General features: G+C 40.5%; 1 protein-coding gene across 1 annotated transcript; it reads right to left on the reverse strand.

The window, feature by feature from the left end:
• Positions 1 to 11189: 11189 nt before the first annotated feature.
• Positions 11190 to 18525, reverse strand: LOC308075805 (uncharacterized protein; the record flags this gene model as incomplete). Its single annotated transcript, XM_080415763.1, has 4 exons — positions 11190 to 11200; positions 12433 to 12570; positions 16372 to 16518; positions 18294 to 18525. The coding sequence occupies 4 exons, from the start codon at positions 18523 to 18525 to the stop codon at positions 11190 to 11192; spliced, it is 528 nt and encodes a 175-aa protein (XP_080271889.1).
• Between the last annotated feature and the right edge of the window lie 286 nt (positions 18526 to 18811).

Raw genomic sequence — 18811 nt, forward strand, 5'->3', positions numbered from 1 at the left:
TGTAATGTTTTTGACAATGAATTTATAGGACCTTGTAACTCTTGTTTCAGAGAAGTAACTCTGAAACCACCTGCACTGCATGCTGGTAGAACCACTACGTTATACAAAGCCTGCAGAAACACCTATAAAAACATAGAAATGACTGAGGAACCAGAACTAAATACTTTTACTCCTATACACCCAGACAACATGTAACAGAGAGGCGAGCGGAGGGGGAAGAAACACGCTAGTGTGAGAGCAGAAGTGTGGCCTTCCCTAAAATTGCATTTTAGAGAAGAAAAAAGACATGTACTCAAGTAAGAGTAATACAATCTAATACTCAAGTAAAGTGCAGATCCTTAAGTACAGTACTCAAGTACATTTACTCCATTACTGTCCACCACTGTGTGTGTGTGTGTGTGTGTGTGTGTGTGTGTGTGTGTGTGTGTGTGTGTGTGTGTGTGTGTGTGTGTGTGTGTGTGCGTGTGTGTGTGCGTGCGTGTGTACATACAGGACACGTACTCCTGAATGTACACAACTGAGTACAGAATATATTGCATACTGTTTTAATTGTTTTTTTTTAAGCCTTTATTGATAGTCAAGTGAAGTCAGACAGAAAACGGGGAGAGAGAGAGTGACACGCAGGATCGGGACTCGAACGCGCTGTCAGGCTACATTGTAACCTAGGTGCCCAGACCGCTATGCCAGCGGCCCGGGCCATATATTGTATACTGTTAAGTACGCCAATTACAGTGATACAGTATAAAATATCTGTATATTCAGCATTTGTGTTCAGTGAGTGACAATGTTTTTAGAGTTTTGCATAAAGAGTGGATGAATATTTGTGAATTTTGCCTAATTAAACTAAACATTTATTTGTATAGACTTATTAAAACAGATTTACAAAGCACTTCACACAGCACTCAATGACAATTTATGCGAGAAAAACTCAAATAAAAAAGAGAAAAGCCTAAGATAATCAGGTAGTAAAAGCAAGTCTACAATACTCTGATTTAATTGATTGATTGATTGATTGAATAATTCATTGATTGATTTTATTTGATTAAAAGTATACGTTGTAGCTCGTTGAGCTGTGGAAGGAAATACAAAAAGATTCCATAATGATCCTCGCATCTCCCTCAGGCTGTGCCTGTGTTATATTTACGTGGGAGGAGCTAATGTGTGCGTCTACTGCAGAGGCCCCGCCCCTCACCTTATCAAAAGGAGTAATTTACCTTAGGTGTGAACGCATCTGAAACAGACATTCTCCTGTGTGGACGGCCAACACTGCACAATGCCCCGACATGAAGCCCCGGACATTTTCCAGTGTTTATGTCTGAAAGTGGCTTTACATTTTGTTTTTCTTGACCACAAACGTACAGGGTGGTATGTAGAATGTTGTGTAGACCGATGCTAGGTTTATTGTGTACCTGCTATCAGTGGTGCCTAGCAGTGGTGTGTTCTACCGGGTAGCGCTGTATACGTATACCGTACAAGAACATTTCAAAAACATTGTTTACCGTCCAGTAACCATCTGAGGAAGCGTATCTGATACGCAGGAGGAGGGGCTAGCGGGCAGCAATAATGTAGACTTCAGTTCTACATTCGATGGCGCAGTCGGTAGCGCCGTCGCCTCACAGCTACAAGGTCCTGGGTTCGATTCCCGCAGGGGACGCTGTGGGCACTGGGGGGCGAATTCTCTCCTCCGCGTCATCAGTGCCCATACCCTAGGTGGGGTTGGCGAAAGGGCCTTTCTGTGTGGAGTTTGCATGTTCTCCCCGTGTTCCCTAGGGTAGGTACCCTCACAAAAACATGCAGTAATCCTGGTCACTATACTGCCTCCCCCTGGCCAGCCGGGGCTAGCCTGGTAAACACCCCCTCCCTCCGGAAATCTCATGCATTGCATTGCATTTGGTTTCAGGAAGGAGGGTCTGGGATTGCTCACAGAGTAAAGCTGCCCGAACCGCTGCGCATACGAACCAATCAGCGGCTGCTAGGGGCGGGATCATCCAATCACCTGCCTAGTAGCTTGAAAAAATGAAACTCCGTCTGTCATCGATTCTGCGCCCGGAGTCTCAGATGCAAGTACGCTGTGAAACAAAATGTGTGTCGCAAGCTTCTTCCATTTGACGGAGTGAGGTTAAGCCGGGGCGCCTGATGGAGGGGAAAGGAACTGGTTGGAATAACGTGTTCCTTCCACGCGCTACGTCCTACCAGGGAACCTCTCCCCTGTCAGGTGACAAGAAGGTCAGTTGGCTCTCATGCATTGAAGGAGGCATGAGCTCGGCCCTGGCCTCCCTAGGTTGGCAGAGGGAAGGTAGTGCCCAGGATTACATAGACAATTGGCACTGGGTGTAGAAAATGGGGTTACAAAATTGTGGGATAAAAATGTAAAGTAAAAAAAAAAAAGACACGACACGCTCGTCCATTCTCACCATAGCGGAGTTCTGCCTGGCGTTCGGAATCTACCGTGACGTTATCTGCTCCGTCTTTCCAGCCCGGCGCCAAGAGCTAGATAACTACCTGGCGGTGGTACTAGACCAAGCTAGTCCATGAGCCAGACAAGATTTCATTATCGAAAGAGTGGGCAAAACCATACCTATATTAAATTGTTCATAGGGTCAATACGAGTAAATAAATATATGATAACCTCTCCAACAGGAGCAGCTTTTTCATGGTTATCACACATTTAGTTATTTTCCCCATACGTACATGACAGGTGAAAAAATTACAAAATTTAAAAAATAGTTATCATAATGAAACTTCCTGAGTTGATTACTTACATGAAGACAATGATTTATCGTATTACAAGTTTTCTGAAATTGTATATTTAAATATGCAAATTAGGCCCATAATTGAGCCAGATATTGAATATTCCCTCGTTAAAAACCGTTGACTACAACATCTTAACAAAATGAAATAAGTATGTTGACTCTGGCTTTGTCCAATGTTCCAATGTTGATTCTGGAAAGTTATGCAAATTTTGGCATATTTTCCTAATTCCTAATTTGCATATTTAAATATACAATTTCAGAAAACTTGTAATACGATAAATCATTGTCTTCATGTAAGTAATCAACTCAGGAAGTTTCATTATGATAACTATTTTTTAAATTTTGTCATTTTTTCTCCTGTCATGTACGTATGGGGAAAATAACTAAATGTGTGATAACCATGAAAAAGATGCTCCTGTGGAGAGGTTATCATATATTTATTTACTCGTATTGACCCTATGAACAATTTAATATAGGTTTGGTTTTGCCCACTCTTTCGATAATTATTGCTCAATTTTGGGGCTCTGGCTCATGGACTAAGCTGTTCGTTTTGGAGGAACCCTCTACCAATTCTCTGCTACAGCTGCTGCCAGGATCCAGCAATGGAACCTGGCCACCTACTGGGGCCAATTAGACCTGGAGTTTACTGCCGCCTCTACGCTGGCAGGGCGGCAGTTTACGTGCGTGCGTGCGTGCGTGCGTGCGTGCGTGCGTGCGTGCGTGTGTGTGAAAAAGAGACACATTACTTCTCACAGAAGACACCTTGGTCATGTGATCAAACTGTCTAGTGCTGGAATGTACATTTACTCTTCACATACATTCTTCAATATACTTTAAACTACTGTACATATCTGAGGCAAATATACTTTTTACTCTTCTACAATTATTTGAAAACGTAACTTTTTAAAACGTTTCTCTGTAGATACAAGTGTTCCATTTTGAATACAGGACAATTATTTGTAACAGTGATATTTCTACTTTTACTTGTATTATTTAGTTCACCAGTTGCTAGGGGCTTTATTGTCCCTAGTGCCCACATGTCCCTACTGCCCAGTTTGCTTTGGTGCCCAGTTATCCCTAGTGCCCAGATGGTTTTGGAACGGTTACTGTATAGTTCTATTAAATTAATACAATACATTTATAGTTTTATTAAATTAAATAAACACACAATACATTTATAGTTTTATTACATGAAATAAACACAATACGTTTATAGTTTTATCAAACACTGCATAGTTAGATGATACTAAAATATGTTTTATGAAAGTCAAATAAAGAGTTATTCTGTCATCTGTCACTAGAGACGTTCACGTCACTGCACACTACAGTATGGTTGTCAATTGGGCGCGTTCGAAAATTACGCACCGGAGCACACTCGCCTATTAGTTTGTATTGACCAGTGCGCTCAGTGCTGTATTTTCGAACGCACCTTATGACTGCCCTCAGCTGGTGAGAAACTGTCACGACATGTGGGCTCACTAAAAGTCTGAACTTTAACTTTTCCTGAAACGTAGGTTGCCTTTCTTTCTTTCTTTCTTTCTTTCTTTCTCTCTCTCCATCCTTCCATCCTCTCATATGGTGTAGTTGGAGCAGCAGGTGGAGAGATTGAAGGTGAAGCTGCAGCAGAAAAGAAATTGATGGAGATGAACACACTGGTGAGAGGAAAATACACACACACGCACGCGCACACACAGACAGACAGACAGACAGACAGACAGACAGACAGACAGACAGACAGACAGACAGACAGACAGACAGACAGACAGACATTGAGTACTTTATTGAACACACACACACACACACACACACACACACACACACACACACACACACACACACACACACACACACACACACACACACACACACACACACACACACACACACACACACACACACACACACACACACACACACACAGACAGACATACAGACAGACAGACAGACATTGAGTACTTTATTGAACAAAAATGTAAACAACATGGAAGTATAGTATGTGTTGGGCTCAAATAATAACAAAAAAAACATTCCTGGGGACTTGTTTCCTTTGTGGTCCTATGTATTCAATTAATCCACAGACAGTTACAGTAACGAAGTACAAGTACTTCGTTACTGTAAGTCCTAACCTTTTGTTTCAAGTCCCAAACAAGTCATGGTGCTAATTAATGGTAAAGATTTACATAAATCATGAAACATTTTCACAATTAGCATATATTTTCAAACGAGGGTTCTTCCAGTCCAACAGAACGCAGATGCTGTACTTTCAATTCCCTCCTTGAGACCAGGGTTTTAAGCAGCACTTTTTTTCATGAATATAATGTCATTTTGTCCATTCTGTATGGTAGAGAATGTTAAGCATAACTTACACAATATTGGGGGTAGTTGTATTTTGTCTCTCTGCTCTTCTATTGAGCCATTTAGATCATGTCAAAGGCCATGTCTCACCTAGACACAGGATCTTAGACAAATTCAACGTATCCCCTGATCAAGCAGGCAGGCTCTGTTATCACAACGGTAAAATGTCAGCACTTGCACTGGAAACCGCGTTCAAATCCGGGGTAGAAGAGGAAAGTTCAGGTCTCCAGGTTTTCTTCAGAATATGTATGACAACATTTTCAACTAAAATCTTTGCTTCTGGGGGTCCCTGGAACAACATATTTTGAGATGGGGAACGGCAGCCCAAATATATATCATTCTGGGGTCCTTGACATGAAAAAGTTAGAGAACCACTGATACTGTAGCAGCATCTTTCAGAAAACTGTTTAGAACTGTTTAGAATTTGTTTTTGCCCTCAGGTCTTAAGGGTTTAAAGGTGTTTGTGTCAAATCCAGCATTTATGTAAGTTCTTACATCTTCCACTATGAGTGTCTGTTTCTTCAATAATCCAGATAGTCTTAATACTGAATATTATGTCTTCTTACAATGCTGAATATTATGTCTTCTTACAATACTGAATATTATGTCTTCTTACAAATATTGAATATTCAACATGAATGTTGTTATTTTCTCATATACTGTATGTGTCATATATGGATAAAACACTTAATCACTGGTTCTTCTAGATGTATTATAGTCTTAATTATAATCAGTAAAACATACAAGAAGACAAACATAAAAGCTTGAATATGTGTTTATTGACAGAATGCATACAAACATTATGGAGGCCAAAAAACACTCATCTCTTTAATGTAATGGTAGCAGTAGCTGTGTAACTGTGTTGGTGGTGTAAAGTAACTAAGTACATTTACTCAAGTACTGTACATAAGTACAACTTTGAGATACTTTTACTTTACTGGAGTATTTCCAATTTTCAATACTTTTACTTCTACTCCACTACATCTCAGAGGCAAATATTGTACTTTTACTCCACTACAATTATTTGAACACTTTAGTTACTAGTTACGTTGAAGATTTTGAATATCATTACAAAACATACATTAGCCACTTCAACCCTATACTTTGGTTATTTGAAAATAGCAGATCTACAAGTGCACAATGTGTCGCAAAGCCACGCGTTGTGGGCTTGTAGATCTGCTTTTTTCAAAATATGTTTTATACATGACAAACTTGTGAAATGGGACACACTGCATAATCAGTGGCGGACTTAACTGTAGGCAAGGTTAGGCAACCGCCTGGGGCCTCAAGAGTTAGGGGGCCTCATGAAAAAAATAAAATACATTTCTGTAGCCCTACTTTTAGCTTTTTAATGGATCCCATGTTAGTAAAGTTTGATAAAAGTATCAAACTCCCAAAATGCACCAGAATACTGGAAATTACATCTATTCTGTTAAAAAATAATCTGTGGAGGGGGTCTCATACTACCGTTCGCCTGGGGCCTCCAGATCCTTAAGTCCGCCCCTGTGCATAATGAGTACTTTTGATTTTGGTACTTTAAGTATATTTTGATGCCAATACTGTTGTACTCACATTTTGAACGCCGGACATTTACTTAGAGTATTTCTGTCAGGACAACCCATTCTGTCAGGACAACTCATAAATGGATAAAGACGACTCATGAAGGATAAGATATATTTATTGAATATAAAATGAGCAATACATTTATTATGGTTTGGCGATGAATTGGATCTGCTTTTAGGTACTCTGATAAAACGCATCTCCCAACCAGAGGGACTCTGAATCCCCCAGTACATAAACAGCAGATCCAAAACCACAGGTGGTAGCATGGGGTGGTGGAGGGTGAGACAGGTGGTAGCATGGGGTGGTGGAGGGTGAGACAGCAATTTTAGCAACAGCAATGAATTGAGCAGCAGCAGCAACAGTTAGGGCATTCACAACTAATGATTTTTACTAGTCGACTCATTAGACCAAGTAGTAGTCGACTAGTCGACTAGTCGAAATGTACATTAAAAAAAATTACATTTTTTTTTGTTTTTAGTTTTTTTTAGGGGGGGGGCATTGTTTTAATTACATCCTACCCTCCTGCGCGGCGTTTTAAGGGACGCGCTTCTGGCACAGCAGCACAGCACCACAGCAGCGTCTCCAAGGATTCTCCAATAATAGGCTTTTATTGGGCATACTTTTGACCCCCTTTTGATAAAAAATAAAGTCAGGAGGATAATAATAATAGTAAGATGGGCCATTACTATGGCATAAAAAAAATAAATAATAATAAAAAATCAACTATTACCAGCGACTAGTACCAACAAAGTCGACTAGTGGTTATACTAGTCGACTAGTCGACTAGTTGGTGAAAGCCCTAGTTTGGTGCATCTCATGTGTTTGGTAGTTGAAGAAACTTAAACGTACTGAAACAATGTCATTCATAAGTAAACAATCCCCTACTCTGTGTGCAGTGCAAAGGGCCTTGATCAGCCACATCCTGAAAAAGACAGGAGAGGAGATTAAAAAAAAAGTATTTTAAGCAACACCTCATCACCATAAAGAGTCTCCAAATCCCTGTCTGCAGATTTTCCCTCTAATATAAGAAAGCAAAAAAAACTAGGGATCCTTTAGTTTAGGGTGTTTCAGGGGGACCCCAGCTAAATGTGCTAACCACGTGAACCCTAGCAACCCTATTCTGAGCATGTCATAATAGGCAAACATTCACAGAAAGTAGGTAATCTACTAGCTCACAGTGTATTGCAATTCAACACTTTGTGAGCTTTTAGATCACTAATTTGGTCAAAGATTTGGTTAGGGGGAAGGCGGGGGGGGGGGCAGTCAACAAAGTGGTTCATAAAGCATCAAAATCATGACTATTTTAACCTGTTTTATAGTTAGGATATTTGAAAATAGCATGGTACACAGTAAGCTTGTAGATCAGCTATTTACTAAAAAAAAAATCTGAAAATGTTTTTAGATTTGGGAATATTCTTGAAAATGTTAACACAGATCACAGATCATCACTTTATTTTATTTGCACACCAGAGTAGACTAACCTTTTTAATCATAACTGACCATTATATTACACAAAATAAATGTATGACTTGGAAATGAACCATTAACATCTTGAGGTTTGCTTTCTTTGGCGAAGACAAAACAGTCAGCATGTTGATGAAGACATTGAAACTTGTGTCTATGTAAATATCTCTGATGATGGCCCATCATCACCATCAAGGTGTCTTTTGTTATGAGCCTTTCACATTGAAATAGACCCTGACTGCAGTTAACTGGAGGAGAGCTGGGAGGAGGTGTTTCTCCACTCCAAGACAAAAATAAAGTGTTTATTTTTATACTGGAGGAGAGCTGGGAGCCATGGGAGGAGTTGGGAAGAGGAGTTTCTCCACTCCAAGACAAAAGGGAGGTGTTACGGATAAGAGTGCTAGGAGTGTTAGTGTAGGGATCTGTGTTATGTGTTTGTTATAGGTGTGCGCGCGCCTGTCTTGTCCTCGTCCTTCGTTTGATCCTATGCTGATTCGGGATGCGACTCCTTCTCCAGGATTGGTGGGGAGCGCTTCAGGCTCAAGCTCTGCACTCTACACCAACGCTCCCCTATTGGCGCATACCACTCCACGGCTCCGCGTCATCATCCCTCCACTCTTCAAAAGCCATTCAATGTCTCCATTCTAGGCCGCTGTCAGTCCAGCAGACACTCTATGCACGACAGTCTAGTGACAGCGTGCCCAACGGAGTAGTTCAGCTATCACCTTAACATACAGAGTATTTGTATCCAGTCTAAACCTTTATTGTACTCATTGCTACTTAAGTAAGTGCACCTTGTGAAATGTGATCTAGGGCAGGTAGTATAAGTAGGTATTTATTTCTATTCCACTGTTTAGCACCAGGTAGAGGGCAGGTTCCATTCACCTTGTATTTATGTTTGATAGTAAGAGTAGGGTAGCCAGATAGCTAGGTTTTCTTTTATTGCTGTTTATTACTAAGTTAGGAAGTCAGAGTTGGGGGTTATTTCAGTGTTTAGGAAAGCGATCTTTTGTCTTATATTTGTTTCTTTGCTTTGGTTCCTGTCCACGCCCTGATCACTCAACAGCACTGGTAGCACTGTTTACTCATTACTTTTGCACTGATTGTATGCCATACTTTTGACTACTGTTAATAAAAGCTTAAGTTTGGCTTGAACCATCTTGCCTTGTTGCGTTCCTACTCCCCTAGACCCGGTGGGTCGTAACAGGAGGTGTTACTCTTTATACTCCAACATCAACACACTGTCTAGTATTATTACAAATGCACTATACTGTATGTGCAGGAGGAGCACGTTCAGTGAGAGACTCATTACGCCAAAATGTGGGAGCCACTGGGAGCCACAGGTCATTTCTACCTGTGGCCATTAAACTTGACAACGCTTAGGGGGCATTTAATCAACTGGATTGTACAAATTATATTTAACAGGGCACTTAGGCCCAGAACAGAATACCAGGCTACACCACCCTGGGATTTTCACTCAGAGAATACCACACAATTCACAGTTCAGAATACCCAACATCAGGTTTAAAAGAGGAGCAGAGACGTGTGTTTCCAGTTCAAACATATGCTATTTATTTAGGCTCAGAGCAGGTGCTTTGATACCTTAATGATTTAAGCAAAATACTTCACCACATGGACCCTAGATTCCTACATTCACAGAAAATAGTCAATCTAGCGTTGGTAAAACGGGCGTGTTCTACTGTGATAGAACAGACCACTAGGGCAATGGTTATTGTACTGCAACATATATATTATATATATATGTTGCAGTACAATAATGTATACGTATTACTGTGATAGAACAGACCACTAGGGCAATGGTTATTGTACTGTAACACATGTGGAACCTTTATTAAACAAAACAAAACAAAAACAATAATTTTCCCCAAGGGATAAAAGCAAAAGGGGATCTGAGTCTATAAAAACACCTCTATAAAGACAGAAAACTCTGTAGAATGTAATCATACTAAGTGACGATGACTGTCTCCCTGGCATTCACCATATTATGTACTATGATATTGTAACAATCTAAACAACACACCTCAACACACAGTGAACAGCTACGCAAACACAGCAGCTTGTTAGCACTTTACTGCACCATTTTCTATTGCATATCAATGAACATATTAATTATTAGATGAATATGACTTAATTAAATTAAAATCCTGACAAATGTGGACAGACACGGTGATGCTCATAATGTACTACCAGTAACTGAGTAAGTAAATGAGCTGGAGGGAATCATTCTATAAAGATAACCAAAACAAATCATTGAATTGTATTCAGTCATGTTGAATAGAAAATAAGATCCATGCAAAAGATAAAACAAAAATTCATCACAAGAAACTATTAATGTTTATTTTATTCAGTCATGTTGGTATTGTCAGATTTTGTAATTCCTCTGCTTTAGTATCCTTGTCATTGTCATCCTGGATTAGACTGAATGATCATGTGTTTTAAACTAAAGACATTCCCCCTGAATGAGTCCTCATGTGTCTTTTTAGATTACCCATTTCAGTAAAGCCTTTACCACAAACTACACAAGAATAGGGCTTTTCACCTGTATGAGTTCTCATGTGTTTTTTTTAGATCACTTGTGCTAACAAAGCTTTTAGCACATACTGTACAAGGATAGGGCTTTTTTTCGCCTGTCTACATGTGATTCTCAAACTCTCATTTCAAGGACCCCACATTACATTTGCATTAGACTACATAACGTCCAATATTGTCGGTCCATAACACATTTACTGTCTATGTACTGTAGGTATGGAGATCACAGTGAAATTATGATTACATAAAAATAGTTATCTTGTTGTATTTACATGAATACATTGGAATGATGAAGATCGACTATCAATCATTTAGCTGGGGACCCCCTGGAACCCTGCCAAGGACCCCTAGAGGTCCCCAAACCCCACCATGGTTGATATCCTGATATCTGTTTAGTGCATCTCATGTGTTTGGTATACAGAAATTCAACATTTAAAATTACTGAAACAATGTCATTCATTAGTAAACACTCCCCCACTATGTGTGCAGTGCAAAGGGCCTTGATTAGCCAAATCCTGAAAAGGACACGAGAGGAGATTTAAACAAATACACCTAGGGATCCTAGAGCAAAATGTGCTAACCACATGAACCCTAGCAACCCTATTCTGGGCACGTCATAATAGGCAACATTCACAGAAAATCTACACGCTCTCAGTGAATTGCAATTCAACACTTTGTGTCAATATTTGGTCAAATATTTGGTTAGGGGGAGCCTTTACCATAAATTGCAAAAGAATAGGCCTTTAGCCTGTATGAGTCCTCATGTGTTTTTTTAGATCAACCTTTTGAGTACAGCCTTTACCACAAACTGTACAAGAAAAGGGCTTTTCGCCTGTATGAGTCCTCATGTGTGTTTTTAGATTATGTTTCTGAGCAAAGCCTTTACCACATACTGTACAAGAAAAGGGCTTTTCGCCTGCATGAGTCGTCATGTGTTTTTTTAGATCAGCCTTGTGAGCACAGCCTTTACCACAAACTGTACAAGAAAAGGACTTTTCACGTGTATGAGTCATCATGTGTTTTTTTAGATCACTACTTTGACTACATCCTTTACCACAAACTGTACAAGAAAAGGGCTTTTCGCCTGTATGAGTCCTCATGTGTGTTTTTAGATTATGTTTCTGAGCAAAGTCTTTACCACATACTGTACAAGAAAAGGTCTTTTCGCCTGTATGAGTCCTCATGTGTCTTTTTAGATCAGCCTTGTGAGCACAGCCTTTATCGCAAACTGTACAAGAAAAGGGCTTTTCACCTGTATGCATCCTCATGTGTGCTTTTAGATTACTTCTGCTAACATAGCCTTTACCACATACTGTACAAGAAAGGGGCCTTTCGCCTGTGTGAATCATTGTGTGACTCTTCAGATTTCCTTTTCTATTAAACATTTTGCCACATTCTGTACAACTAAAACTTTTCTTCCCTGTGAGACTCCTCATGGAGTGAGTTTGTTTCGATGATTTCAGGCCCTGGGACAGCTTGCGCTGTCCTCCCACATTTTGTGTCTTGTGTGATTTCAGTGTGTTTAACGCTGACTCATCTCCCTTAGTCTCATCGCTGTCTTCAGTGTCTGATTCAGAACAGTGTGAAGAGAGGAGCTGGTCATCACTAGTTGGTTGTGATGTTCCATAGTCCTCTACATCAGCTTGGGTTTTCATGTGTTCAGTTGAGGTGCTGGCTACAGGCTCTGTCTCTGTGTTTTCACCATCATCTTCACTTTTCACTGCTAGTAATGTCAACGTTGACCCACCAGCCTCTTCTGGTCTTTGAAGTAGCTCCTCCTGTTCCTCTTTAATCTGTGGAGGTTGTGATTCCTCCTGGACCAGACTGGGGCTCCACTCCTCTTCAGGCAAAACCTCCTCTTTACACACAGGGATGTGCAGGAAGTCTGTGAAAAAGATAAAATGAGACTATAAAAAAGTTCTAATCTTGTACCTCCACTGCAGTACCTCCGTGCAGAGTAGTGGCTGGAAAACAGATTACTCTTTGCTAGAGATGCCGCGATCCAATTTACTGATCGGATATCGGCTCGATATCAATGAAAAAATGTGGATCGGATCGGATTGCAGCAAAATGACAGATAAAACGCTCCGATTAAAGCACTCCATTCCAGTAATCCGCTCAAGCACTTTGATCCTTCCCACTCCCAGCACGTTGGCTCCAACCAGTGCTGCCATGTCGGCTTATTATAAGCGACTTTGGGCTTCTTTTTCTGTAAAGTTGCTTGTAAAAATCGGTAGTTGCGCGTTGCCGTTTTTGTGGCTTATTTCTATTGTGTACTTGCTTATTTTGGCTTGTTTCCAATTTTTTGTAATTATTATTTTAACCAGTGGTTCTCAAATATGTTTATAATTGTTTTGTGCCCAGGGGAGCATTTGTGTTAGAATGTTTTTTTTTTTTTAATCCAAATTTTATTGCAAGAGTTTTTGAAAATAGCCATGCATAATTGCAAATAGGTTTAAAGTGCTCATGTGCCGTGGGCTCGTGGCCTAGTTGCTTTTTTTGGGCTTGTTTTCCTAGACCTGGTTGCTTATTTCTCTCACAAAATATGGCAGCACTGGCTCCAGCATGTAGCGGCCATGTGATCGCACCAATGTTTGTTATTAGCACGGCTAGAGGCTAGCTCCGACACCGAGTCTCCGACACAAAGCAGAGCTACAGTATGAGCAGAAAGCAGCGATGTCAGCCGTATGGGAGTATTTCGTGTTTAAAAGGACCCAACAGCCCAGTGCAAGTCGTGTCTAAAAGACGTCCCACACGGTACAACACGGACAACCTAATTAGTCATCTTATAAAACACTATAAAGCTACAGAAAAGAAAAAGCGACCAAACGCTGGCCCCCAACAACCAACGTTGGAAGATACATTTGAAAAGCGTGAAAAACTCCCAAGAGAGAGCAAGAAGGCAAAAGAAATAACAGAGCACATTGCCCAGTTTATAGTGCTGGATGACCAGCCACTGTCGGTGGTAAATAATGTCGGATATCAACGCTTAACCCATTGAGACCTGAAGGCGATTCTACATGTCTCCTAAATCCCAACAGTTTTCTGAAAAACCTATGTCAGTGGTGCTCAATCTTTTTCATGTCAAGGACCCCCAAAATGATATGTATTTGGCCGCGGACCCCCATCAAAATATTTTGTTCCAGGGACCCCTAGAAGCAAAGAATAGAGTTAAAAATGTTCGCTTTAAAAATATTTATATTCAAATATTTTCACACATTTTCACGATTTTTCAAAAATAGCAGATCTACAAGTTCATAGCGCGGCACTCGGTGCCGCGCTATGAGCTTGTATATCTGCTATTTTTGAATAGCCAAAGTGTACAATTATGCTTTTTAGCTCAAATCTAAAAATGACACAGTTCCAGGTCTTAAAGGGTTAATAAAGCACCTAGAGCCTCGCTACGATATGCCCAGCCACAGTTATATTACTGACACAGCCATCCCGCAGATTCATAAAGAAGTGCGAGGTTTCCTGACCGCATACAGTATGTGGGAGTGCATAAGCAATTAGTTTCACGACATGTCCTTACTGAGTCTGACTGCGCACTGGGTGGACCCCATCACCAGTGCCAATGGGTTCGCTTTAACCTAAACAGCAGCATTAAATAAAATACAAAATAAATGAAAAGATCCTGTCTAACACACAAACTTGGCTTCCGTTTGACATGGTCATTTCAGGAAAAAAATAAAAGTCACATATATAAAAATAAATAAAACATGTTTTTTCTCATAACGTACTGTTGTGGACTATTAATAATACGTTTTGTTATTTGTTCACCCTATTGTTTTAGTAGACCAATGGTATCATTGCTTTTGGGCAGAATTGGACTGGAGCCCTGGACTCAGCGTTGAACAGTTGGACAATATTGTGTGTGTATTGTTATTGTATAAAGGGATTTTATTTATTTTTATATATGCGACTTATTTGTTTTTACCTGAAATTACCATGTCAAACGGAAGCCAAGTTTGTGTTACACAGGATCTTTTATTTTATATTTTATTTAAAGGGACTACACCATGAATTTTTAACTTTTTGTGTGTTTTTGGTCTCCCCTACCTCTCTTCTATCCTCAAAAATACCCCAGTTTGAACACTCAGGCTTTCACAGCAAATCTGGGGTTTTCTGTAAATTGGTCTAAAAACAGGCCAAACTGATTTGGTCCCCCTGCCTACGTCACGTCAGGGAACAATTCCTCCCGTTTAAAACTAAAGACATTCCCCCTGAATGAGTCCTCACATTCCCCCTGATAGGTCCTCATGTGTCTTTTTAGATTACCCATTTCAGTAAAGCCTTTACCACAATTTTTTTTCTCTTATTTTATTGTTTTACTTTTTCCACACAGAACCAGGAGATAACATGCATACAAACTGGCTCAATAGCGCCCCATGCCAAACAGGACAATGTGGTATTGCAGGTAAAAGTGCTTTATAAGCCAGAGAGAAGTTAGTTGGAATGAGTATATCTGAGGCTTGATTTGGCTCAAACCTTTTGAAAAACGTTTGAGGGACATAAACAATATGATATTAAATATATATATATATTTTTAAATTCATGGTGTAGTCCCTTTAATGCTGCTGTTTAGGTTAAAGCGAACCAATTGGCACTGGTTAATAATAAATGGGGCAGTTTTTCTAAACTACTGTTGTGGAACTTGTTGACTATTATTCTGTGGAGGTTATGTTCTCTGTTTGAGTAATATCACTTGATCAATCCTTTTTTAACATTTAGTAAAATAAATATAAATATTAATTGCCGTGCCATATCGGATCGGAATTAATCGGAATCGGTTCGGTTTTATGCTGCCTGATCGGAATCGGATCGGATCTCAAAAATCATGATCGCAGCACCTCTACTCTTTGCCCACATCTTCCAAAACATTAATGTGATGTAAATAGTGTGTCCGTTGTTTGATACATTGCAGTGCTCTCATGGAAGATGCGAGACAAGCTGAATGAGAGGTGTTCCCTATTCAATTGAAATAAATTACTTGTACGTTATAGATCAGTGAGTCTTCTGCAGCAGTTAGTTAATACTGAAGTAGAATAAACTGCAAACCCATTAATACTTTTTCAACCGAACTATTGTCCGATTCATATCACATTGTTAAAGGTTCTATGACATTCATTTTCACTTTTTTTATTTTTAATGTTTTTTGGGGGGTTTTATGACCTCAAATACACCTAAAAAATCTGAACTTTGAACATTCAGTGGATTTTCTGTGGTCTGGGGTTTTCTGAATAATTAGGCTGAAAAGTAATCTGAGCTTGGCCCTTCGACAGTGAGGTCACAGTCGATTAATCCCGCCCACTCTCCTCCTCGTCCCTCCCCTCCCCTATCCTTTCCTTTGGGGGGGGGGGGGGGCGGAGCAGAGGCGATGATTGACAGGCAAAATCCCTCACCAGCGACACCCGCAGGCAAAGATTTCTTTTTTCATTGCAGTTGAAAAGGCTTTAGAAATGTGAGAGAAAAACACCTGCCATGGATCAATAGAGTGGAATTTTTTGTTAAAACTTTCTATACACGTTTGAAGGACCATGACAAAGACTTTTAATGTGTGGTAAAACTGAACGTCATGAAACCTTTAATGCTTAAATCAATAACTGATTAATATCGGTTCATCTTTACACCCTCAGTTGCGGCCCACTTTTACCAATAAAATAAATAGAGAGTGCTTGGAACTTACTGAGATCCAGGTGGTCTTCAGGTTCCTGTTTAATGTGGTCTTCAGGTTCCTGTTTAAGGTGGTCTTCAGGTTCCTGTTTAAGGTGGTCTTCAGGTTCCTGTTTGATAGAAACAGTCCTGGCTGGAGAACTGATCTTCACACACTGATCTGGAATGAAGAATGTGACATAAATAAGGACTTTCATAATAAAAGGACTTTGATGTGACATGAATAAGGACTAGACTATAGACTATAGTATAGATATGTATAATATTAAACTTTATAAGTAGGTATAATAATATTGTTGCTGTGAGGTGGAAACCTATTGTGTCAGAATTCAAAATAAACAATAGTAGATCAAAAGCTTGTAGATCGGCTATTTTTGCTGAATTTGTGTGACACTGTAGTATGATGAATTAGGGCGTTCATTTACCAAGATATCGAAGATATCGAATGGACATATATATCCACGTGCCTTTCCCATCTATTAAACATGCTTAACAGTGACGATCAGACAGTCAGAGAGCTTGCCAGAGCCTCGCTTATTCTCGATCTGGAGCGACGCAAGGCACCAAAAACTAGCGACCCCCCCAGCTTCCTTGGGTTTAAAAAGAAGCCCAGTGGGAAATTGGACACCAACGCAGCCGGTTTTGGCTGAACGATCCGTGTAATTGGACTGATGTCACTCTGGAGTGGAAAGGAGCGGACGACGAGACGGTGAGCGTCTCTCAGTCTGTGATCACTGAACCGGTCAATCAACGCGCGCACAACAGTGAACCGCGACGGAACATCAAGCGCGCTCCCCACCATCGGCGCGCGCGCTCCCCACCATCGGCGCGCGCGCGCACCTTCTAGCGCTGAGAGCGCAGCAGAGGAAACAGCGATGGACAGGACTGCGGCTGCAAGGGAAGCTCGCTTGCCTGCAGTTAGCTGATCACTCCCGTGTCCCACTCAATTCTTAAAAACGCAGCGATTGATGGGGAGATTATCATCTTCACGGTAAAGGCAAGCCTCCATAGTGCTGCCAACCAAACTGAATCTGTCCATCTGGTATCCCAATAAACATGACTCTTACTGCCTACACCATGGACAGTATCAGACCATAGAGTCCATGTCCCATATATTAAACGGTTGTAATGTTTACAAAGGACTGTACATAGCCAGGCATGACAGAATTGTTGACATTATTACAAAAGATGTGTCACCCACGTTTGATTCCTCGGTTGTGTTTTACAAACATTCTTGTGTGAAACCAGAAATGTTTCAATGCAATGACCCCCATGTATTTGCAAATATAACTGCAGACACACCGGATGTCATTGTGATTGATGAGAACAGCAGAGAGGTTTTCCTATTGGAAGTTGGCTGTACTTTTGATTCAAGTTTAGAGGAAGCTTACCTTACTAAGCAAGTGAAATACCAGCCATTAGTACAAGCCATTATACATCTAGGCTACAAGTGCCAGCTCATTGTTTTTATAATTTCAGCTTGGGCCATGTCCACAGGCTGGTGGTCAGGGGCTTGAGGATTATGGGGTTGTCCAAGTCTAAAGCAAAGCAGCTTGCAACATATTGCTCAATCTCCTCCATTTTAGGCAGTCGATCTATTTGGAGGAGAAGGTGCTTCCTGTACCCATAATCTTTCTCCGGTGTTGGTAATATGTCTGAAGTGTATGACCAATGTTAACTGTGAATAAGTTCATGTGCATTTGTTGTTTATATTCTGAACTTGTTTGGATTGAAGCACTGGGACACATGTTGTTTCGAGTGTGCGGGACATCAAAAGCAACTGAACAAATATTTGTGCCCCTGTAATGTATATTTTATAAATGTGGACTCAAATAAAGAAATTGAAATGTGTGTGTGTGTGTGTGTGTGTGTGTGTGTGTGTGTGTGTGTGTGTGTGTGTGTGTGTGTGTGTGTGTGTGTGTGTAACAGACATACCTGCAGTGTGTAGATCGATGTCCATATCAAAATCAATGTCCAGCAGTTTGTTTTGTTTCTCCAGCAGAGTTTCTAGTGTCTCTATCTCTCTCTGGAAGAGATTGCACATGAACTCTGCAGCCGCACTGAGGCGCTCCAACACAAACACTCTGACAAGCTTCACACAACAAACATCAGCACCACGCTGCTGTTTGTCCAAAACACACAATATCTCCTCTCCCACCGACGTCATGTGTTCATTTATCTTCATCCGTACAGACTCCATTTGACACGTTTTCACCTGCTTTAAGAGACGGTTTCACCTCCTTTATGAGACGATTTTTACCTCCTTTATGAGACGATGTTTACCTCCTTTATGAGACCAAAACGCACTTACTTCCTTCCTGGTCAACGTGTTTCACGCATGCGCACTGAAGGATCTTCTTCTTCTTCTTCTTCTTCTTTTAAGTTTCCGGCAGGCTGTACACTATCGCGTGTAATGCTGCCCTCCACAGTTCGGGAATATATCACATTCTTCT

The sequence above is a fragment of the Gymnoscopelus braueri genome, assembly GCF_963280865.1.
Source record: "Gymnoscopelus braueri genome assembly, chromosome: 2".
NCBI classification, from domain to species: domain Eukaryota; kingdom Metazoa; phylum Chordata; class Actinopteri; order Myctophiformes; family Myctophidae; genus Gymnoscopelus; species Gymnoscopelus braueri.